We start from the raw sequence: 24,222 nt of genomic DNA, 5'->3' as shown, positions 1-24,222 counted from the left end.
ACTTGCCTCAGAAGATTCGTTAAGGTTGCTAATCTCGATTCCCTTGAATTAATTTGAATATTAAATTAATTCTATCATGAAAGTCTTTAAGCTTTATTAAAGACTCAAGCAGTCAATAAGTATTTCAACATTAATTTCTATGCTTGAAGCATTCTCGGATGTTGATTTTTAATTCCGATTTGATAAGGGAATAATTGTTCAATGAAATAAGACATCAACAGCGCTGCTGACCGGCACAAAATTACATTGACCTCCGTAACTTGTTCATGTTATTTTTCTTCTGTCATCAGTACTTGTTTTTAAATCGAGTGGAATCACGAGCATACATGCTAGAGTGAGAGAGCAAAGAAGAAAATTATAGAAGAAAAATAAAAAAAAAGAGTTGAACGTGCTCGCCATGGGAAATAATCTTCTTTTTTTATATTCTGCTCTAGTATGAAGGACTACATGCACACAATCCTCTTCGATGTACACAAAACAGACTGCTGAACAGGGCGAATTTAGGATGGAATGAAGAAAAAAAAAATCATTCAACCTTCTTTTGATCCGATTTATTTTTGAACATAGGGCATAACATAGCTAATGGGGGGATTCTTTTGTGTATTATTTTGAAGTCATTATTTTGATACTTCTTTTTTTTTGGTGAATTTCTATAAAGTTTTACATCAATCAAATGATACTTAAAATGCATGGAAAAATTTTGATGGATATTTAAATGATTGGAAATGTGTCTGTTGCTATGAAACTGGAAGGGATTTATATAATTTGTAGAGATTTGTGGAGTGAGGTAATGATCAGTCTATAAGCAACAAAATTGTGGTAGAAAGCGAATTTTCCGGATGGACGCGTTTTTTCAAACTACACAGTGCGACGAACTGCATTTTTTGCTAAAAAAATGAGTCACTATCAGCCTACACAATGAGCCGTCAGTACAATTTTACGTTTTACCTTTTAAACGGCATATCGATGTCTTTGCAAGCAAATTGTGCTGTTCGTAAGCTCACTGGGAAACTATGATTGCTCTACTCAGTTCTCTAAATTAGTTATTGAATGCTTGAATTCATTTAGAAGCAATAAAGTCAGTGCTACTCACCTGATGGACACCTTGTGAAATGTCATTACTACGACGACGAGGAAGTCGTTTACGTAGAATTAAGAAGCTGCCAATTGACTAAAACGCCGTTCACAGCAGTCATCTGAGAAATTCCAAGAATTTCATTGTTCATTTTTGAGAAAAGTTCGTTGTTCTGTAACGTAATTAAGGAACGGCTCCTGATTTAAATTTGGTTGCTTTAGCCAAATGACTTACAGTTGTTTTTAAGCATCCTGTCACTGTGTCATGGTGGAAATTAGAGTTAAACCTGGATAAAAATTAAGATTAACCCCACAATTCAGTACAATTTAGTCCCAATATTGAAAACCCCAGCAGCATTTGTATCCTGAATGGGCTCTCCTTCCATTTTTACAATCCTCATTACAAATGTAAAACTCAAATGATACACAACCAAAGCATCTCATATCCTAAACCTGAATAATAACTCTATTAATCATCAAACACAAACATTCCTCCCATTTACATATGTACATCCACACAGAGCGCACAGAATACTCTAAAACCTTATTAATGTTAAAAATTTCATTTAATAATATTTTACATTGTCAATTAACAGATGTACCGGAAGCGACAGTTCGATTGGGCAGTTCACTGGATCCCGACAACATTCGGGAAGGAACCGATGTCTATTTCGATTGTATCATTACAGCACATCCTGGTGTATATAAAGTTGAATGGCGACATAATGTAAGTTTAATAAATAAATAATATGTATTAAAAAAATTCTAGCAGCTTTTCACCTTTTTTTTATTCTGGTCGGTCCTTACTGTACGGGAGGAAAAAAAAAGCCGGAAAAAAGGATTTTTTTCATTAATTTTTCATGATGTTTTCCTCATTTTTTTTTCTATTTTTCACATGCGATTTTCTCATATGTGTGTGATTTTTATACATGTTGCCACTGCTGATGCTGTTTTTTTACCATTTACATCGTTTAAACAACAACAACAAAATATGTATATATAGGGTCGTATGTTACCACATAATATCTCTCTGGGTGTTATAATCAGCAACCATTCGCTAGTGTTACAAAGTGTTTCACGTACAACGGCCGGAAATTATTCATGTGTTGGCTACAATAGCGAAGGCGATGGTGAAAGTTTACCATTTGAATTGAATGTGATGTGTAAGTAATTTTCTTTATTTTTTTTGCTTTTTTCCTATCCTCATTCTTATTCACTCATTCATTCTACTGTTTATATGCTCATTGAATAATTTTCTTTTTCTCTTGCTCTGGCTCTTCTGTCTTAAGCAATCGAGTTTGAAATTATTTTTTTTTTGTTCTCTTTTCCTTCATCAAATCAAATGAAAAAATAAATTCAAGTTGAAGGTGGACATGTCCATGATGAGAAATTGCGCAGTTTTTTTTTCCTTTATTCTTTTAATCATAATTGAAATTGACCTTATAAGCATTTCTCTCATGCCTTAAGTCCCGAGGGGCTTTTGTGGTCAAGGAATTTGATTCAGAGTAAATTTAATTTTCTTTATTTTTTTTTGTGGATCGTCTTGGGGCTGTAAGAGCTTTGAAGAAAAGTCTCTGGCAGATGTAATTTTTAAAAATCATTAATGGATTTGCTTACCTGTAGGTTGAATGGTTTATGTTCTGGGGTGTTGTTTGTGCAACTATATTAGAGTTGGAGGTTTGGAGATTAACATAAAAGTTGGAGTAGTCGTTGAGAGTTGGAATTGTAATTCAGAAGGCACATGGATTAGTAAAGACAATAATGTAGCCTCAGGGGCCGATTCCTCGGTATACATCTCCCCCTACACTTATACCAACCCATGGATGCATACTCTAAGGTTTGCCTAAGGGCATGGTTCACGATATTGGCAAGTGTAGGTGAAGATGTAGTTGTATACCAAAAGACTGATCTCAGGTTGGCGTGACTCTGAAATGGAACCGAATTCATTATAATCTGGCCTCATTTTTGAGTCATGTCAACTCAAAATTGACATAACTGACTTTAGCTCAAAACTCTCTGAATTTTATGAGTCCAAATGTCTAAATTTCAAGTATTTCTTACTATGTCGTTGACTTTTGTGTGACTAATTTCAATATAAAGTATGCAACTATTCCAAGTGCTACAACAAAGTCACTAGGTATTCGTTCCGTTGCCGCATTGACAACAATATGAAGAAACAATATGACCTTGACATAGATACCTTGACGGAACTGTGACTGCTGTAGTTCACTCAATTTACAGCCAAATTAAATTGACAGCAGCGTGCTACTTGAGTATCCAAACAATCAATAACCTTTAACTTTTTCTGAATTTACCCAACAATATTCCAACTCTACCGTCAGCATTCCAGACGAAAAAGTCATCATCGAACCTTCACAATGTGATTCAATCAGCAGGCATCAATGCAAACTGATTTTTTTCACAATAAAAGCCTACACAAACATTCAACAATTTCCATTTTTATGATTTTTATTGCAAATTAATAGGTCCGTTCATAAAAAGCAAGCTGATCAATAAATTTAATGACTGTCAAAATGCCCTTTCCGATTGCAGGACGTAAACCTTTTTTCCTATAAAAATATGCTAAAAATCTACATTTTCCCATGTTCTATGCCTTCTAATCCAATTGATTTGGTAATTTGTAACTAAAGAAATCTAGTGTGACCTTTTTTTTTGCATGTTGCTTTCCAATTTCCATCCAATTCCATATGATTTTGTTATTTTTTTTTTTTTGTTACCCGTTCTCATAAAAAAATATCAAATTTCCAATTCAACAGATGCTCCAACTTGTGCCCCACAACAGCCGAGAGTGTATGGGGTTGCAAAGCACGAAAATGCTCAAATCAAGTGTATAGTCGACGCAAATCCACCGGAAGTCGGTAAGTGTTTCTAACAATCAGAGCAAAATTTATGGTATTTCCATGCCTATTTCTATTCATTTATAAGTGGACAATTTGTGAGGCACGAGCGAGTGCTTTTAAACATTCAACAACTGGATATAAGAATTTATTTATGATTTATTTCATTAATTGATTTTTTTCATTAATTTTACTCTCTTTTCTACCCTCAATTAACGTAAAAAATGTTTGCGCATAGACTTCAAATGGACTTTTAATAATTCAGCGGAAAGTATCGATGTTGCAGCATCGCATGTATCAAGACACGGTAGGTGCAATTGCAAATATATACAAAAATGTGCTATTTTCGTAAAACTAGACGAGGCATACGAATTGGTTCAAGTGAGGAGTATGGCACAATGATCATCATATTGGTGCAATATGAATATGTGCATTAATAAACGGAGAAATTTTGAGTGTTTCAGCATAGTTTTACCTTTTCATATTTTCATTTATAATCGTACAAATACGCAACGTACACAAATGATTTTGCAGATGTGCAAATATTGGGTGAATCCATAGGAAGTTGGGGATGGGATTTTAATGAATTTTTCAGTAGTTCTCAACTTGAAATGCTAAAAATAATGCAATTTTAAACAGAATTTAACGGCTTAAGCAATTTCAAAAAATCCACATAATTGACTCTGGATTGAACGTCATTTTCCCACGCATTCGTCCACCTCGCACTTTCAAACCAAAAGTTTCACCATAAATTCGTCCAATTAACAAAATTTCTAAACAAATTACAATATAAAAAAGCGGAGCAAACAAGAATTCAATCACAAAACAAATAGAAACTTGAAGCTAAGATAAAAATCGATCTAAATATACCATCTAAAATGCCAATTTCAAAAAAGATAAGCAACATCCTACGATAAAAGGAAAGAAACAAAATTAAATTCAATTAGCGATCTAATTGTATTGTTTTGTAGCTTTTAAGGGCATGCTTTATCCACAAGTGAGGGGAGAAACAGCACCAAAAAAGAAGATCGTGGATAATTGTAATATTGCATAAAAGTAAAGTAACAGCAAAATTTAATTATGATTAAATGCCTTTTGCATTAAGCTCTATACTTTCTATGGATTTGCTTTTGTTCAAGCTCAAGTGAAAGGCACTGCCGCAAAAAAAAAAAAATAATAATAATAAAAATTCCCAAAACACTCCAATTACGCGTAAAATGGAAAATTTTAACTCAATTTGTTAGCGCTTCTGTTCTGTTATGTTACCTTAACTATATCCACATAATACCTTCATACTCATACAAATGAAATGTATGAGAATTATGAGATGATGTGGTACACGAGTTGAAACATTTAGATATATATGAATGAATTACTCAGAAAATTGGATAAAGTGTGTGAGGGAGGTTAATGCGCTCATACTGAATATTTTGTACTTAATATAACCAAAAAGCTTCACATCGCGTACTAAATGAGTTCGAGTGAGTAAATGAAAAAAAAAAAAAAGCGACGAGACGAAAATAGCACAAACAAATACACCAAAACGACTAAATTGCAAGATTTATAATTAAAATATTTCCCGCTGTTTCTTCATTACAGGAACATCATCGTTTGTTTCATACCGACCTGTAACTGAACTTGATTATGGTACATTACTGTGCTCGGCGACGAACAAAATTGGAAAACAAAAACACCCTTGTATATTTCACATTATAGCTGCAGGTAGGCGCTCAATAAAATAAAATAAGTGATTCTTAGTATGAATTAATATAATTTTTTTTTTATTTTCAACCTCTCTGTTTGGTTGTTGATGTTGCTGATATTATTATTATTTATTTTATATTCCGTCCTCTCCATTGTTATTGACGTGACTGTTGTTGTTTATTGTATGTGTCGGACGGATAATATTAATACATTTGCGGATGATTGAGTTTGAAATGTGTATGATGAAGGGATGAAAACATAATAATGTTGAAATGTGTACATAAATTTTTTAACAAATAAAAATAAATCGAGAAATATATAATAATGTCGACGTAGAAGGAGGTTGTGTACTGAGCTGAATGAGGATGTGAATGAATAAATAAAGCAAAGTTTCTTCATACTTTTAAAGCTGTTGCCACAACATTTTATTTTAAAAGATTTGTAATGTTAGACTTTCTTTAAAAAATAAGAAAATTTTTGACTTTAACAAGTTTTTGGTGCTGTCTGAAAGGAATGGAATGTAAAAAAGGGGTTGATTATGAATGACGTCTATAATTTCATTTACTGTTGAGTTTTCATGCTTGAAATTCTAAATTCTTGAAGTTTCATACAAGTCTTAATAAATGGCATGCAGATGCATATTCAGGGAGGTAGACTATGTCGGTTGGCCCTGGAAGGTAGTGGCATATTCATACTGATCCTCAATTTGTACTTCTCCATTTCTTCAGACAGTGTTCTTCAATTTGCTAGAGTTTTTGAGACCAAAATCCCAAACCCTTCTCATATTTGCGACTGATGAGATTCAAAATTCATCTGCAACCGGCTGCAAGCTACAGTAAATGTCTATAGAAGGATAGTTTGTTAAAAACTCTTTCAAAGTCCCTGAAATTAGCAGTTAAGGGTGAACTGTCGTTGACGATGACAATTGACAGATGGTATATACTTCCTCAAGAAGCTAACTGTACAAGAAAATCATCGATGATTGTCGGATCAACCTGATATATGCCTCATCAGTCATCAGAGGCTGTCGATTCTAAAGAACCCAAATTATCCAAAGACAGTCGATTCCATTTTATTCTTAACATGATACACCAGATGCCTCACAGAGTATCTAGAGATTTAAAATTGAAAATTCAACTCTTTATCTAAGATTAGATACCTTTTTACCATAAAATGTCTAAAGCCACCTCAACTCTTTCTCACAAAAATCAGCAAACAAACCCCAAAAAACAGATTTTCTCTACAAACAACACGAGCAATGATTTTTCTTTTTTTTTTTGTTTATCTGTAACTTGTGCTTACGTGAAAATTTTGAAATATGATATTTAAATAAATATAGCTTCCAGTTCCAGTTAAAAAAAAAATTATTTAAAATCCTTGCAATATCATTCCACGTGTATATTCTCATCCTAATTAATCAAATGTGGGCTTATTTGCTAATTACCGTGAGCCATTTATGTTCTAATTATGATAAAATCCAACATACTTTTGGATATATATTTTAACGCGCAAAAGACTGGATGACAGAATAATTCACAAACAATCAAATTCTCTGAATTTACATTTTATTTTTAGAAAAATTATCCAAATTGTGTCCTTCTGCTGTTTTTATCAAATAAAGTCTTTCCAATTTATGTAATATTGATTTTCTAGACATTTCCTTTCAACTTAATTTCAAATAAATGTTTTCGTCTTTTGTTTGTGTTTTCTAAAAGAATTCTAAACGTTTCTCTTTTAAAGCTTTAGGGGCGTTTTTACTTTAAAAAATATAAGAACTTTGAAGTTCAATTAATTTAATGTTTTTGACTTGCTTGTGTAGAGATGAAAATGTTGATGGGGCATAACAACGCATCAACTTGAATCAACTTGAAATTTAAAAGGATTTAACAAATTTTTTTTCAATAGAAATGTTGGAAAACTGCAGTTGATGTGTTTCAAGTAATTCGTAGAAAATGAATATGAGGTTGATGAAGCTTAACAGTAACGGTCATAAGAGACAGTTCACTATGTACGTCACGATTCAAATCATTTGAATCTTTGACCCTCCCTCAGCATTATTAAGAACAAAATTTTGGATTTTCATTGTTTGAAGTCAACGACTCTTAAGATTTAGCAAGGGCATTTAGCCTAGGAGGTCATAGCTAGACACAATAGCGTGAACTTGGTTTAAGTCATTGAAATTTGAATTACTAGCCCTTCATTTGAGAGGTCAGATCACTTCAGAGCACATTTGGAAATGCCGGATTTTGTCGCTGATCTGTCCACCTTCTGCAGATGACACCTTGCATTAGTTGTCACTTTACAACGTTTGCTCCTTTTCGTAGGTCGTCACCTTCCATCGGTAATGGTCTGTCGACAGGTCAAATCTGTCTATCTGCCATAGGCGCGACCTGTCATTGGTGTCACCTGTCACAGATGGCTCCTTCTGTAGTTTTCCGCCTTCCGTTGATAGACCTTTCTGAAGCTGGCCACCTTCTGCTGATGTCCCTGAATCACTCACTTGGATCCCTCATCTAATTTAAGACGTAATTTCCAAACATCCCCCATTGAAAAAAGTAGAAAATTCCATCAAAACCCACAACACACATCAATTTTTTAAAAACTATATAAAATGTTGCACAACACAAAATACATTGTTCCAAGAAATATTAATATAAATGCACAACATCCTCATATAAGCTGCATGTCTAGATCAAAATTCAATACAATTCTCACTACAAAGCAACAACAAAAGAGAATCTCATGTGCAGCATTTATCGAATCAATAAAGCATTCTCAGACAAAAACCCCAACTTTTTTTTTGATAAGTACACACGAGTGAGAGTATAAAGCAGCAAAACATCAAGTGTATAGGAGATGATAAACAATATGAACTTATTTTCAAGTACCAAATGTTGTCGGTAATTCGATATACAGAATTGTTGCATAAACATAAAGCACTTGATTCCAGTTACATAAAATTTACCTTTTTTTTTCACTATGAATGAGTCTATTGATGCCATTTCTACCGTAGTATATCCATCATATTCGCATATGAGCACATAATAAAAGCATTATCAACACTCGTCGTCCATTTTTTTTTGCCTACGCATCTTTACACGAAGTCTGACTCGTTTGGGAATGGTGAGGAAGTTAGGTAATGCTTTGGGGTAAGGGATGGGCTCAATCTGGTAGAAGGAATGCAAGGGATGGAGGGGATGAAGAGGATGAAGAGGATGAAATGGATGAAGAGGATGAAGAGGATGAAATGGATGAAGGGGATGAAGGGGATGAAGGAGATGAAGGGGATGGAGAGGATGGAGAGGATGGAGGAGATGGAGGGGATGGAGGGGATGGAGGGGATGGAGGGGATGGAGGGGATGGAGGGGATGGAGGGGATGGAGGGGATGGAGGGGATGGAGGGGATGGAGGGGATGGAGGGGATGGAGGGGATGGAGGGGATGGAGGGGATCGAGGGGATCGAGGGGATCGAGGGGATGAAGGGGATGAAGGGGATGAAGAGGATGAAGGGGATGAAGAGGATGAACGGGATGAACGGGATGAACGGGATGAAGGGGATGGAGGGGATGAAGGGGATGAAGAGGATGAACGGGATGAACGGGATGAACGGGATGAAGGGGATGGAGGGGATGAAGGGGATGGAGGGGATGGAGGGGATGGAGGGGATGGAGGGGATGAAGGGGATGAAGGGGATGGAGGGATGAGGGGCTAAGTTAAGCGTTACCAAATGTCCAAACGTCCCCTTCCTGATAAATTGTAAAGGCTTTTTTTTGCCTCTCTCCTTTTCATCCAAAACACTCATCATGATGACGATGACGATGATGATGATGTACGAGTTGCAAACACGCACATATGGATATGCCTTGCAAAAAAAAAAAGAAAATATTCACGTTCACAATGGGAAAGAAATGAAAGGATGGTTTAATGTTATGTTTCTGGAGAAAAACATGTTATGTTTATTTTTCTTAGACATCCTTTACGTACGGCATAAAAGAAAGTAAAGGCACATAAAGAAGTAAATTTCATCTTCTCCTCTTTTTGAAAAATTATTTTTCATGATGATGATGAGAGAGGCAAAAAAAAAGATGATATGAAGTGGAGAGGCTTCTCTTCAAGTTTCATCTCCCTCCTTTTACTTGATATGTATGCATACAAAATTTCCTTTCTTTATTTGCTACATACATGCATATGGGTTACTTAGAAATTGCCTTCTGAGACGGGATGATTTTGTGCTGTATTCTTATGGGTGAAGTTGAATCGTCATTGTGAAATTGACGCATTTTCATGTACTTTTCAGGGTTAAAATGAAGAATAGAAATTTTTGGGTGTCTTTGCATGACCTAAGACATATCGTAGGTAGTTGACAAGGGTGTTGAACTGTTCAGTCATCTTTTGATCATTTTTGACGATTTATTGATGAATTTTAGTCGATTTTGATCAATTTGAGCAATTTCAAGGCAGTTAATCGATGCAAAAACCAACATCAGACAAGCGTTGCTTTACTATGGTGCCATATACGGTGCAAATCGTTTAATTGACCAAAGTCAAGCTAGCCTGGTGTCTAATTATGATCTTACTTATTTCATTGATCGTACAGATCAATTGTGATCCATGGCATCCCTCAGATGACTCATAAAGCTGGCTCTCTCCCTGCCTTCTGTATACCAATACTGTCTCTATCAACAGCTTCCTTCCAGAAGTTCTATTGATCAAATTATGATTGATCAACTAGTATTGTGGTTTTTAAGTCCATTCTCAACCTAATTTGACATCAATTCCAACGTCAATGCCCGAATCAACTCCAATATCACTTAAAATAGTACAACTCAAATCAAACTCCATAGCTCAATCTCCAACAAAACCAAAAAATCTCATTAATATGCGCCTTCAATCTCATTTGCCAACAATCCCAACTGATTCTATACCGATTAGCACCACAGAATGACATGGATTAATACCAAAAGAAGAAAAAAAAAACCTCCTCGTCATCAGCATAAAGTAGTGATTTAAAGATGTCAATGGCCATGATGGACCGAAGGAAATGATGATGGAGAAACCACATCTCAGATGCTTATTTCTTTTTTTCCCTCACACCCCAGAGAAGAATAATGAATGTTCATCATTCATTCACGTTATTTACCCAAAAAAAAGAGAGTAAAAGAAAATTGAAAATTCTTCAAATTTTTTAACATTTTCACGAGTAGCAAGTTTAAAACCATTAAGCTCATTTTTCAAGAAACAAGAGTAATTGGTTAAAAAAGAGAAAAGCATCTCAAATGTACGAGATATTGATTTTAAGCAGCTAACGTGATTCATTAACCTTTCATACTAAATTACTTGTGATTAATCACAAAATGAGACTGACAAATGCTTGTAGACAAAGTAGACAGAACTGAGTATGAAGGAATAAGAAAGAAAAATTTGCTAAAAAAAATCATTAATTGTATGCACATATAGCAGGGGTATAGTCAAACCCCAGTTTCCCCTGAATACACTAGGGTTTCCCGACGTGTTGGTCTGGCCGACGTGTTGGTCTACCCGGCAAGTCACTGTCTACTAAGCAAGTCTCGATCTACTAGGCAAGTTTCGGTCTACTAGGCAAGTCTCGGTCTACTAGGCAAGTCTCGGTTTATAAGGCAAGTTTCGGTCTACTAGGCAAGTTTCGGTCTTCTAGGCAAGTCTCGGTCTACTAAGCAAGTCTCGGTCAACTAGGCAAGTCTCGGTCTACTAGGCAAGTCTCGGTCTACTAAGCAAGTCTCGGTCAACTAGGCAAGTCTCGGTCTACTGGGCAAGTCTCGATCTTCTAGGCAAGTCTCGGTCTTCTAAGCAAGTCTCAATCTACTAGGTAAGTTTCGGTCTTCTAGACAAGTCTCAGTCAACTAGGCAAGTCTCGGTCTACTAAGCAAGTCTCGGTCAACTAGGCAAGTCTCGGTCAAATAGGCAAGTCTCGGTCTACTAGGCAAGTTTCGGTCTACTAGGCAAGTCTCGGTCTTCTTGGCAATTCTCGGTCTACCCGGGAAGTCTCAGTTTTGGTCCTGACATCGAGAATCCTTAGAATACACCCCTGACGCATGCATAAAAGTATATCGAATTTGAGTTCATTTTTTATCGTCAAAAGAGAGCCATTTATATCAACAATACCACAACAAAAAAAAAAAAAAAACATAACCTCAAGATATTTTATGTACATACACACAAGTATGGGATGTGCATTATAGACATTGTAGAGTGAAATCGAAGAGTATCTAAAATGGAAGTGGTCTACAAAGTTCGGTCACACACATTAAAATAGAAAATTTATTTAATTTTAATTGATATCAAATTTATAGACCGAACATGAGTATGCCTTGCCATTTTCTGTTCTTTGATGTTGAGGCTTTAGGGATGTTTTCGTCATGTATGCTCAAATATCTGTATTTGATTATAATACTATAGGCTATCTATAGATCTTTGTTTGTTTGAGCTGCTCTTGAGTTTATATTTCAAAGAACGTTGCCAATGTCATTGAATTGAATTTTATTGCTGGAATGGAAAAATGGTTGTAGGGTAGGAATTTTCAGCAAAAAAGGGAATGTTGGAAATTGAAGATTGAGAAATTTTTTTGTTAAGTTAAATTTATGCTATTGGGTTAATTATAATTAATATTTGAGATTTTGATACTTGGGAATCTGATGATTTTGATGCTTATTAAAATTTGGATGTGTTTATGGTATCCTGCCATCTGCAGTTGACTTATTATGAGTTTAATGACCAGTTGCTGGAATAGAAGCTGTTCATTAGATTCTAGTTTTAGATATTTATCTGATAAATGTCTTTGGAGTCCATTTGCAGTCCATTTGAAGTCGGACTCCAGGAAGTCCTGTCAACTCTGTGTGAAAAATTCCCAAATAGTTTTAAAACATTCCCCAAAACTTAAAATTCCAAAATATTCCTAGAAAAGCCCAAGAAATTAATTACAGCTCAAAATTCCCGAACACAATTCCCAAAAATTTTCAAACGCAAAATTAATTTCCCAGAAGAAAAATTCACCAAAAAAAAAAAACTTCATACATATTTTGAAAACACTTTCCCACAAAAAAGCATAAATTTACCATATTTGATCAAAAGTTTTGTTCCCATACAATAAGTATGCACACAGTAGAATGAGGATGGAAGAAAATAATATTTTTTGGCAGAGAAGCCAAAAGCTCAAAAAAAATTTGTGTGTGTGTGTGTGTGTAAATGAGGGAATCCTTTTTTGGGGGATATAAAATGATATTTCTGGTGCTGTAAACTCTATGCTTGCTTTGTACACACAATATTTTTTGGAAAATTTAGCATCATTATTTTTTTTACTATGGCACTTCTTATTCATGCTCCTTTGCCTTCAACTTTTATGCAATCTCTTCTCTCTCTCTCTCACTGTCAGTTCGAGTAGGAAGGAACATATTCACTAAAATTATATTTTTTTTTAACCATATCCAACATCAGTTGAAGTACAAACAAAATCCCAGCAGCAATGATAAACAAAATTTGATCCTTAATGGGAAATCTTGTTTGCACTGTATGATGTTGTACATATTTCGCTTTGGTTTCTTTGCTTTCTATTTTTTTTTGCTGTTGTTTGTTGGATGTGTATGCTTAATCCATATCCTATTACGTAATGACTGCATCTATAAAACTTGGGAAAAGTCTTCTCATCGTTGAAATTTTCCTATTTTTCTTTTCATTCATATGTGAAATTTTTGCAATGAAAATTGTGTTAATCCTTATAAGCTTTACTTCCTCGACTATTTTGGAATGCTCTGCTGTAGATGATACTCGAAAAATACATAATTGCCGTTGAGGAGGATTTTAAAATTTCCCGAGAAGAAATTGACAATTTAAAGCTTTTTTGGAGACACTCGAAACATGAATAAAATAATAAAATTCAGCTTTTGTCTTCTTCTTATTGTTCTGGTGAAATTGATAAATTATTATTCATTAAAATTAATTTCTGTGGATCATTAAAGAACTGTCAAGAAAAATAGTCTTTAAGAAATTTCAAAGCAACAGATTTTTTAGAGCACGAAAAAGAGTTCTTTTGCTACTTAATATCCTATTTTACTTTAACTAGTTGTGCGTGATGTAATTATTATTTGTATTTTATGAGAGAAATTAGGTCGTTTGAAAAATGATATTATTCAGTCTGGTTGAGTTTATATACCTTTTGAAATTAAGGGAAATATTAGTTGCTATGCGATGGAGTCGTGCGTTAATAATGGGATTCATAAGCTTATGATTTGAATTTGTAACGGGTTTTTGGCATTTTGAATTGCTGTTTTACGTTTTTATAATATTCAAAATTCCAGAATAGTCCAAAAATTGAAGTTTAACGATTTTATAGAATTCAAAGTTAAGCAAAAGTTCAAAATTCAAACATTTGACGGTTTGAACTCAATTTAAATTCAAATTTTGGACTTTTAACGGTTTTTCACCATTCTTAATTTACTTGAAGTTCAAAATTTGAACTTTCGAGAGTATTCTAGAATTCAAAATTGAACAAAAGTTGAAAATATGAATTTTTAACGACTTGTAGAGTTCAAATTATAAGAGAAGTTCAAAATTTGAACTTTTAACAGTTTTGTAGAGTTCAAAATTCAACTAAGTTCAAAATTTGAATTTTTAATGACTTTTTAGAATTCAAAATTCTACAGAAAATCGAAAATTGAACTTTTGACAGTTTTTTAGAATTCAAAAACGACTCGAAGTTCAAAATTTGAATTTTTAACAATTTTATGAAGTTCAAATATTCAAAGACCTAATCTCAAACTTGACATCACATCCAAATCCACCCCAAAAACCATCTCGAAGAATTATTAATAGACTACTGCGCATAATATCTTCGACTGCTCTACAAGGCATCAGCTGTCGGCACAATACAATCAATACTATGAATTGCAAATTTATAAACGACTTAATGAGGCATCCTCATTTCCATAACATAAACGGATCTACTCAATTTTCATTACAAATTCCATCCACTAGTGTGTATAATAAACATTTTGAGATTTTTTTTCAAATGACGCCATAGCTATCTATTCCCATACATATATTTAAATGTATGAATATCGTACATAAAAAAATGATATTTTTTGACTTGAGTTGAAGTGAAAACGAACGCCAGGCAAATATGAAATTGAGATACAGTATACATCATATCCAACATATTTTTCATCTTTTTATCATGAAAGAAATGCAAATTCATGTAATTAAATTTTTTTTTTGCATATTCCTCCACTTCCTTATTTCTCAATATTGATTTTCTGTCTCTCTCTGGTGTCTTTATGGGCTAAAATTGCAATCGGAAGTTCCTCTAATAATTTTTTGTTGTTTCTCCTCTTGATGCTCATCCCATTCCCATTTCACATCCCATCACGAGCCCCTCATATTCCGTTTTTTAACGCATTTTGGAAGAAAATGACGCTTTTTAACTCACTTTGATCGGTTGACTGACCTGTTGGCTGGTTGGCTGACTGGCTGATTAGCTGGTTGGCTGGTTGGCTGACTGGTTGATTGGCTAGATGACTGTCTGGCTTGCAAACTGTCTGGCTGGCTAACTGGCTGGTTAACTGGCTGGTTTGCTGACTGACTGGCTGGTTTGTTGGTTAGTTGACTGACTTGTTGATTAGTTGGCTGGTTGGCTAGTTGTTTGACTGACAGGCTGGCTGGCTGACTGGCTGATTAGGTGGCTGGTTGGATGGTTAGTTGACTGGATTGTTGATTAATTTGCTGATTAGCTGGTTGGCTGGCTGACTGGTTAACTGGCTAACTATCTGGTTGACAAGCTGGTTGGCTGGTTAGCTGGTTTGCAGGTTGACTGGTTGGCTTATTTGCTGGTTGGCTAGTTGGTTTGTTTGGTTGTTTAGCTGGTTGGTTGATTGGTTGGTTGACTGACTGGATGGCTTGAAGGCTGGCTGAAAAAAATGCGCTTAAGTCCCTCAATCAATACCACAAGGACTTTAAACATTATTTTTTTATTATATTTCTTTGAGCACTGAACTTTTAGTCATAACTCTTGTCTCTGTCACTTTTATTACGTCTAAAAGTCGTCGTACTAATGGCGAGGCAATCAAGTGGAAAAAAAAATGTTATATAAAAAAAAGTCACACAAAAACGGAGAGGAAAATGGAAAGATTGAATTTATAGTGATTAAACATTGAGCGTATTTTTGCAATTTGAAAACATAATTTATTCATTAGCCAGAAATTATTTGATTTTATATTCGGCGTGCGGTTCTATGTTTGCCATAAGCGATCATTGGTGGGGGAAAAAAAGCACAAAAAAAATTATTTTTTTTTTTCGAAAGTGATTTTAATTTAAATTGATAATCAATAGCCCGGTCGCCTATCTGTTCTACCTTACCCTCCGACTTTTTTTTTTTGTCTATTGCTATCGTTCTACAGTGATTGATCGATAAATAAATAAATATATTTATCCCCTCCATTAATGTCAATAATAATAATAACTTTTTACAGTTTTTTATGTTGAAAATGAAAATTTTTGAGGTTATTTTGGGGAGGATGGGTGGATTCGGACCGTGCTGAGAGGTTCTTTTGTATTGAATGTGGGTTTGTTTGGTTGGCGTCCATTTTTATGGATTTAATTAGGCTAAATGGATACAAATGATAACAACAGAGGTTCCTAAAGCTGACATTTTGGAGACTATACTTGGATTGTCTCAAAAACTATATCAAATTGAGGAATATGGTTCCTAAAAGTGGCTTTTGAGTCCAAACGCACTTCCATCGTCCGCTCGTCTCATGTTGTGGCTACATCCCTTCAATGGTGAAACCAGTCCGTGCCAAAGCACGAGGTCCTATGATAGCTGAATGATGAAATAACTTGCAGGCTTGAAGATATCTATCATATCAGTCTGAAAACAGTTGTTTCAAAGAAGTTAATAAAATTATCCGGAATGTGTAACTAGCATAAGTATTGAGGATCAAAAATTACAAGAAGGAATGTTAGACAAGACAGAATGTCCTAGAATTAAGAGTTTTCAAGACTAAAACCAAGACTTCATAATCTCGGTCTCCAAATTGGAGGCATTCCCTTTTAGTCTTGGTTTTGGTTCTCGTTTTTGTCTCGATCTCGATTTTGGTCCATTCTCTAAGACAGAGATCAATTCTAAAGAGACATTAAGAACCCCAATTCAGAATACAGCATTTAAAAGTCCTTACTCATTCAACTCTAATCCCAACACCAAATCAACACAATACTAATCCCATCGGTGCGACTATATAAAAATAATTTTTATTCCGGATCTTCTTTATTTTCCATTAAAAAAAACAAATACACGCAACAACAGAGCTTTCAAGCTTTATTGTTTTTATAAATTTCTGTCCGTCTGTTGATGCTTATTGAAAATTTTTAATAGATTTTAAAATGGCATTTAAATAAAAATGAGTATTGTCATTAAATGACATTTGTTATGACATAATTTTTTGAGCGGGTGAATTTGTATGCGGAAAAATTTGTGTAATTCGAAATGGAATTAAAAGCCTTTTACAGAACTGTGCATTTGAACCTTTTTTTTCGGTCGCGCACATTTTATATTCTTTTTTTTTCATGAATAAAGGTATTCAGGGTAAATTTTTGCATTATTCAGAGCTAGAATTCTGATCCCAACATGATCCATCCTTTGAGTATTTTAATATTTACCTAGGAAACTGAAAGAATCTTAAAATAACTTTTTTTTTTGGGATGTGAGGAAGTTTGAAGTTGTTTTGTGGAGGGTTGAGACGCATTTTTATGAGGAATTTTTGGAGGTTTTTGGGTAGATTTTGAGAATTTTTTGTATGTTTTGAGAATTTTTTGTGTATTTTGGGAACTAGAGTGTCTAGAACTGTGGAATGGTTGGTAGAATGCAGCTTGGACGACATCCTCAAGAAGTTTCTATATTAAAGCTTATAAATGAGTTGAAAACAGCAATCACGGTACTTTGAGGGCAGCTTCATGTCTTGTAGTCATTGAGGTAGTCAATGAGCAAATCCGAGCAGCACAGGCCCGTCGCTAATGCATTGCTACGTCACCATGTCAGTAACATGACTTACAGGAGCATTGATGGCTATTTTTGACCCATTTTTGTAGGTGAAAAATGAAATTTGCCTCAATAAGTTGCTCTAGTATCCCAGTGATACCTTAGACAATCCTCCAAAAAATTCAACAGAATTCCTAGTTCTTCTATACCCACCTAAACTCAAAACTTTAAACAAACCAGAACTTTCCCTCTAAAAATTCCAAAATCCAAAAGAAGCCATCCATTCACATCAGCAACAAGTTTTAATTCCAACTCCATTCATTAAGCCCACGCCAACCAAATTCAAGAATGTTCTTATCTCAATCTCCAGCCAATCTGTACACGCCATAGTGAGGAAAACCGCAAATAATTTTATAAATTAAAAGAAAATTCCCGCAACAATCCGTAAATACCATTTTTTTATATAAAGTTTCCAATTTTGTTCTCAAAACCCACACAACCTTTTTTTTGTGTGTGCCTTAAAATAAATGAAAAGCTTCTGCATTAATTGAATAACCAGCAATTCATCATCAATATTGCTTGCCCAGTGTGCGTCAACGAGTAAAATTATAATTAGGATTATTTTTAATGTAATGAGACAAATGCATCTAATGAGTCACTGGCAAATGATAAATGCTCTTCAATCTCATACCAAAACTGTGAGAATATTTTATTTTTCTAACTTGGCCATTATTCTTTTACGTATCGTGTGGATATTTCTTTTTATTTAATGTGAGTGTATTTCAAAAGCAATGGAAATTTATACTCATTAAGATGCCTATCTATGGCTCTATAGGAGGGTGAAGATGTAAAATATATGGAGCACCCCGAAGACCTCAATATAAAATCATTTAAGAATGACTGAATGAATATAAGAGAATTTATAGAGGAACTTCCATTTTTTTTCTTCTGATGCCGGTTGGAGAATGGGAGTTGTTTGGATGTTATGGGATGGTTAATGACCTAATATACTCTAACAGGCAAAGAGCATGCTTAAATGTTTCAGAAAGACCTTTATGGTACCTGAAAGTGGTCTCTTGTTATTTTAGGGATATGCAATTTAGGAAGGGCTTGTGTTGAGAATTGGAGACATTAAACTCTGGTATGATGCTGGATTTCAACGAGTCTTGTTCCAGACTAAAGTCACGCCAGTTTAGAGCTATATTTCTGACTTTATTTAAGTCACGTGCCTTTTGGAGATAGTCTTATAGACCTGAAAGACACTATATCTGATCAAAAGTCAGTTTGTATTGAATCTGATGAGTAGAAAAGGACGTAATAGCTCTTAATATCCTTGATACATAAACAGTCGTCACATAGCCGTCAGGACAACCTTGAAGTTATAAGTTGGTAAGCTAGCATTGTTGTCATTCAACACTGTGACGTGGTTAAGTCCTAAATCGACTTTGGATTGTTTCGTTCACTTGGATATCTAGAACAGTCATTAGGTTTCAAAGAATATAGGCTGCTTTCGACTATTCTAAATATGCAGGAATGAGCATTTCATGATCTCAACAACAAGGAAAGCATTCTTAGAATTAAGGCATCAAATATTAACTAAAACGATCTAGATCTTTGTTAATTAGGACGAAAATATAGAAAATCGATACTTTTGAGAATGCATATTGAGAATCGAACCTATAATATCTTTACAATTAAATGCCTATAATATATCACTGAAGGCTATTCATGAACTAACCTTCTCTGAATAGATCGACTTTAACACAAGACGTAATTAAATTTTAAAATTCCAGAATATTTATGAATATCCAACTTCCTCATAATCCACATTAGAATCACTCAATATCCATTCATCCCCACAATATTAATATTTAAACTCATACTTACTGTTATACAAATACATGCATACATTCACGTACAATGATTTAACTTTATAGTCTCGGCAATTAACGTTTATGGAAAAAAATGAAATTTTTTTCTTTTTAGGTGTGGAATGAGTGAGTGAGAAAAAAAAAATTGTATAAAACATTTTGCTCTTAAAAGGCATAAAAATTGTTCTAACGATGTTATAAATAAGACCAATTTTATTTTTTTCAATTTTTTTATTTTCCTGCCTCCATCTCCTCCTCGCTTTTTTTTCTGTAAAGTATGGAAAAAAAAAGTCCCAAAAAAAAAAAGTTTTTACGCTCCTTTTTTTGTACTGCCGTTACTACTGTTTCAGCCATTACCATCATCATCATCATCGTCGCTCGCTTTTCTCACTCTATCTATGTTTCTTATTCCCACAGCTCCCTTTTTTTATTTCCATTGCGCTTCTCCCAAACCACATTTAAGCTTCCATCGTCGTCTCACTGAATGACGACCACCGAGTGTGAAGTGTGGGATGTGCAAAAAAAAAGAAGGAAATAAAAAAAGGAAGAAAGTAAAAGAAGTAAAAAAAATGAAGGTTAGAATTATTCTATATCTACATGATGAGGAATGTAAAGCAGGCAACAAAAAAGGAAAAGTTTGGGAATTTTTTTGGGGATGAGACAGGTTTTTGGAACGCATTTTGGGAATGCTTTACTCTCTTAATTAGCTAATTTAAATAAAGCATTAATGCGTCAGATCGCAGATAGGTCAATGTATAGTCAGATTTGACTTGTAACTAGAGCCAAGTTGACGCGAAGGTGTCCAGGTGTCACATGTTTAGCTTCATAACCCAATATGCTATTTGAGTAAAAACAGACCATGGATTGTTCCTTCTACAACCAGTTTCTTGGGGATACCTAAATGAATAGTCAAGCTTTAGTAAAGAATATAAATGCGACGAGTTGTTGCCGGCTGAAGTTTGACTGAAATTCAATCGAATCTTGTCTAATCTCACGAATTACAACCGAACACAGCTACAGTTTAGAGTATACCTTACAAGCTGATTAAACGATAATTTACTATTGACTACAATCCCATTCCACTCCCTTAATATTAAGACATGCATCTATAATTTATCTAATCCAACAATTCATCATTAAAATCAAATTAAGCTCTATTTATGGATGAACAGGGAATCAAATTCGAAACATTATTAGTTTCGTAAATTGTGCAATTAAGACAAAGTATTAGTTTCAAAATTAATCAGTAATCATGAACTGATTAATGTTGAATAAGAAGATTAGATTTGAATGTTGGAAATTCTCTTATTGTCTAGCCATGTATTGATAAGTGGATAAAATTTAGTTCCGCTTGGTTTTTAATGTTGGGAATTTTGGGTGAAAATGCGTTTGAGAACCATTGGGAATATTAAATAATTTTGAAAGCCCTTATTGTTGAGGCAGCTCACTCTGATCAATGGGGATTTTTGATAATTCAAAAATGTCTGAACAGCTATGAGATGGCCAATTTCTAAAAGTAACCATCAGTTCTGACTACAATTCAAGTCCAAATTCCCCAAACCATCTCAAATCTTAAACTTTATCTTTAAAAAAAATGTCCATCCTTAAATTACAACAGCTTAAAAGCCCAAAAAAAATTTACCATAAAAACCAAATTTCTAATGTATCCTTCGTGAATGCCATAAATGACTTTTAAGCACGTGCCTCCACCAATAATATTTAAACAAATTTTCGCAATAAATTTCACCTTAATTCGATGCCCCCCAAAATTTAATCCTCATAAATCCCAGCTTCAATATAAAAAAGGACATCATAATCATAACTTAAAGTCAAAGTATATACACTGTTGCTTTGCTACTTATCCTTTGCTGTCTACCCTTTGTATAAAAAACTGGTTATAAAGAACATTTCAAAAGGTTTTAAGCTTTACACTGGGTATTACAATACAATACTCAGACATAAAATGTATATTGGATATTATTGACCTTTAATATTGACTCTATTGACATATTTTGAGTACGGATTGCATGTGGTGTCCGAAAAAACTTGAATAATCAAATGAGAAAAAAAATTTTTACTGGGCGCCAGATTTATTTTTCAAGAATAGTTCAATGGCTGCTCTAAATTCAATGCATGATATATGGTTTTGGATAGGATTATTGGATTAATGAATTATTACCTATGATTTTTGTTTCATTTAAATTTATACTATCGAGATTAGAATTTTTGAATTATTAAAATTGTGGTTTTCAAAATTGAACAGTTTTAAAATTATTATTCTAATATTCAAAATCCAATTTTTGTGGAACACTACATAGATACATAGATAATTTGTTGGATATAAATGGAAAGATATTGTGATTAAAGGGCTGTTTGTTGCACATCCTGATTGTTTTGGGAATAATATTTGGTTAATATGGAATTTTTTGAAGCGGATGTAATAATCAAAATTTTAAGGATTGATGCCACATTAGTTCCGGTAATTGCAATTAGAATAATGGATGCTAAAAGGTTGTAGGTTATGTGATATGAATTGAATTTTATGGGATTATAATTGATTATTATGATTTTTTTAATTATCAAGTAATTGAGACCAGTCAAAGTTGACAGGATTTCACTGTGGAGGCGACTCCAATGAACTTTTAGAATCGGGACTCCCAAAGTCCAACCAGCTCTGATTGAGGCTGATTATGCTTGAAGCTCTTCAAGTAAACCTATAATTCAATGCAAATTATTATTTGACTAGTTGTATGCCTTGTTTTAAACACAAGTAATCACCTCTAACAGGTAAAGAGCATGCTTACATGATACAAAACGGCACTTAAAAGCGGTTAGTTCGCTTGCTAGGACGGGATTAGATCGTTACTCCTGAATGGACAGAAAACCATTAAAACTAGCCGTTAATCAGTCAATAACTTTCATTTAATTAGTTATTATGAAGAAATGGCGTAGAAATGACCGAACATTCGACCTCAGGCCGACTTGGCCCTAGCCTAAGGACGAATTTCATCAAATATGACCTGAAGTCTTAGTCTAGCTGAGTCTGAGCTGAATTTATGACCATTTTTATGTCGTTTAACTGCCAAATCGGGAACTTAAAAAGGTTTCATATCTACTTAGCTGCCACCTCCACTACGTGGGTTACTTTCACTGTGTCTGTCGTGAAGCATTAATGCTGCCTTTTCTACTATGTTGCTCGTTTATATATCATAAAATCCGCATAGCACCCATCGCGAAGCCTTAACAGACCCTTTTTCTATTGTGTATCTCGGTTGTCCTTCATAAAATCAACACAGCATCCACAATTCCAGACAAAATGCCACCTTAACCACTAATAAGATCTTAAAAAGTAAGCAAAAAAGTTGTAAATTTCCTCTTAGGTAGGTAAAAAGACATAAAGCACAGTAAAAATGGCTTAATTCTTTAAAACACATTCCATTGCCTCTTCAACTAACTCAGTTCTCGACCAAGGTAAGAAGGCAAAAAACGAAAATATATAAAAAAGTATAAACAGCGTGTCGAAACAGCAGTAACACATTTCAGTTGAGGCAAAATCGAGTCACACAACTCACAAGTCGAGTGAAAAAAAAAAAAAGTTTTATTATTTCAATTTACGTAAGGGAAAGGAAAAGTGGGGATATAAGAAGAAGACATAGTAGGAGTAAAAATGAAAAAGTTCCATAGCTGTGTGTTCTCAAGATGTATAAGAGGAGCAAAAGTAGCAAGTAGCAAAAAAATATTATTAAATAATATTATCATAAACGAGAGAAAAAGGATGCAAAACATTTTTTTACTTTTTTTCTTGTACTGTCTTCCTTACTGCTTGATTTTATTTCTACTTTTTTCTCATTCATTCATGTTAAAGCGCTCGCAAAAATTGCTACGGGTGTTAGCAACAGAGCATAACAGCAGCAACAAAAAAAGACTCTTTTTTTAGAGTTTTTAATAGAGTTTCATTATATTGCTGTAAAAATGTTGAAGAAAGTTGTAAGGATGAAAAGTTTTAGGATCATAAAAAGTTATTTATTTTCCATGGGAAATTTGCTGGAATTAACACACAAGAAAAAATGCGGCTAACTAGCTTGGAAATGGTTTTGAATGATGATTATGGAAATAAAAATGAATTAAGTTTTAATTAGGGATGTTATTAGGGGGGATGTTCAGTTATGATGTGTCGAGGTTAGAGTGAGAGGATTCTTTCATGTCGTATCAAGTCTTGCCAGACTAAGCTGATGACTCTCAAAGGCAGAGTAAGCTGAACAAAGCGCTCTAGAGCATGCTAATCTAGTTTTTTTGAGGTAAGCAAGCTCTCGAGAGCATGTCCTTTAACTGTTAAAAAAGAGGACCCAGGAAGCCTCCCAGTGAAGTCTACAACCTTTATAACAAACTTTTCCATCCAAACTTAACCATTTACCAACTCAACCATATAATCCGAGCAGCTTAATGCGACGAAGTCTGCAGTCAAGACAACCCCATGCTACCGTCCATGTTACAGAGCCTTAGCGAACCCTGAGAGCTGTTCAAGTAGACTAAGTCCAATATACAATTCAGTGACAAATCCAAAAAGTCCCATTTCCCTACAATCCTCATCTACTCACATTTCCTGACCCCCCAAAGAGAACCCTCAAAAAACTGAAACTCCACCGCACGCTTACACATCCCCACCCTCCAAAAAAGCATATGAACAAAAATTGGGTTTTCACACATACACATT

At 34.3% G+C, this 24,222-nt stretch overlaps 1 protein-coding gene across 1 annotated transcript in view; it reads left to right on the top strand.

Moving 5' to 3' along the window:
• The window catches only part of side-VII (sidestep VII), a 160,211-nt gene that overhangs the window by 117,651 nt on the left and 18,338 nt on the right, over window positions 1–24,222 (top strand). Inside the window, exons 10-14 of the mRNA XM_070638179.1 lie at window positions 1,671–1,801; window positions 2,078–2,237; window positions 3,852–3,953; window positions 4,171–4,239; window positions 5,532–5,654. Coding sequence (XP_070494280.1) covers window positions 1,671–1,801; window positions 2,078–2,237; window positions 3,852–3,953; window positions 4,171–4,239; window positions 5,532–5,654 — 585 coding nt within the window. The remainder of the gene's footprint in view (window positions 1–1,670; window positions 1,802–2,077; window positions 2,238–3,851; window positions 3,954–4,170; window positions 4,240–5,531; window positions 5,655–24,222) is intronic.

Source organism: Chironomus tepperi, unplaced genomic scaffold, assembly GCF_022539635.2.
Source record: "Chironomus tepperi strain 1889 unplaced genomic scaffold, CSIRO-AGI_Ctep_v1 contig_171, whole genome shotgun sequence".
Taxonomy (NCBI): Eukaryota; Metazoa; Arthropoda; class Insecta; order Diptera; family Chironomidae; genus Chironomus; species Chironomus tepperi.
This window is presented reverse-complemented; position numbering and strand designations above follow the sequence as displayed.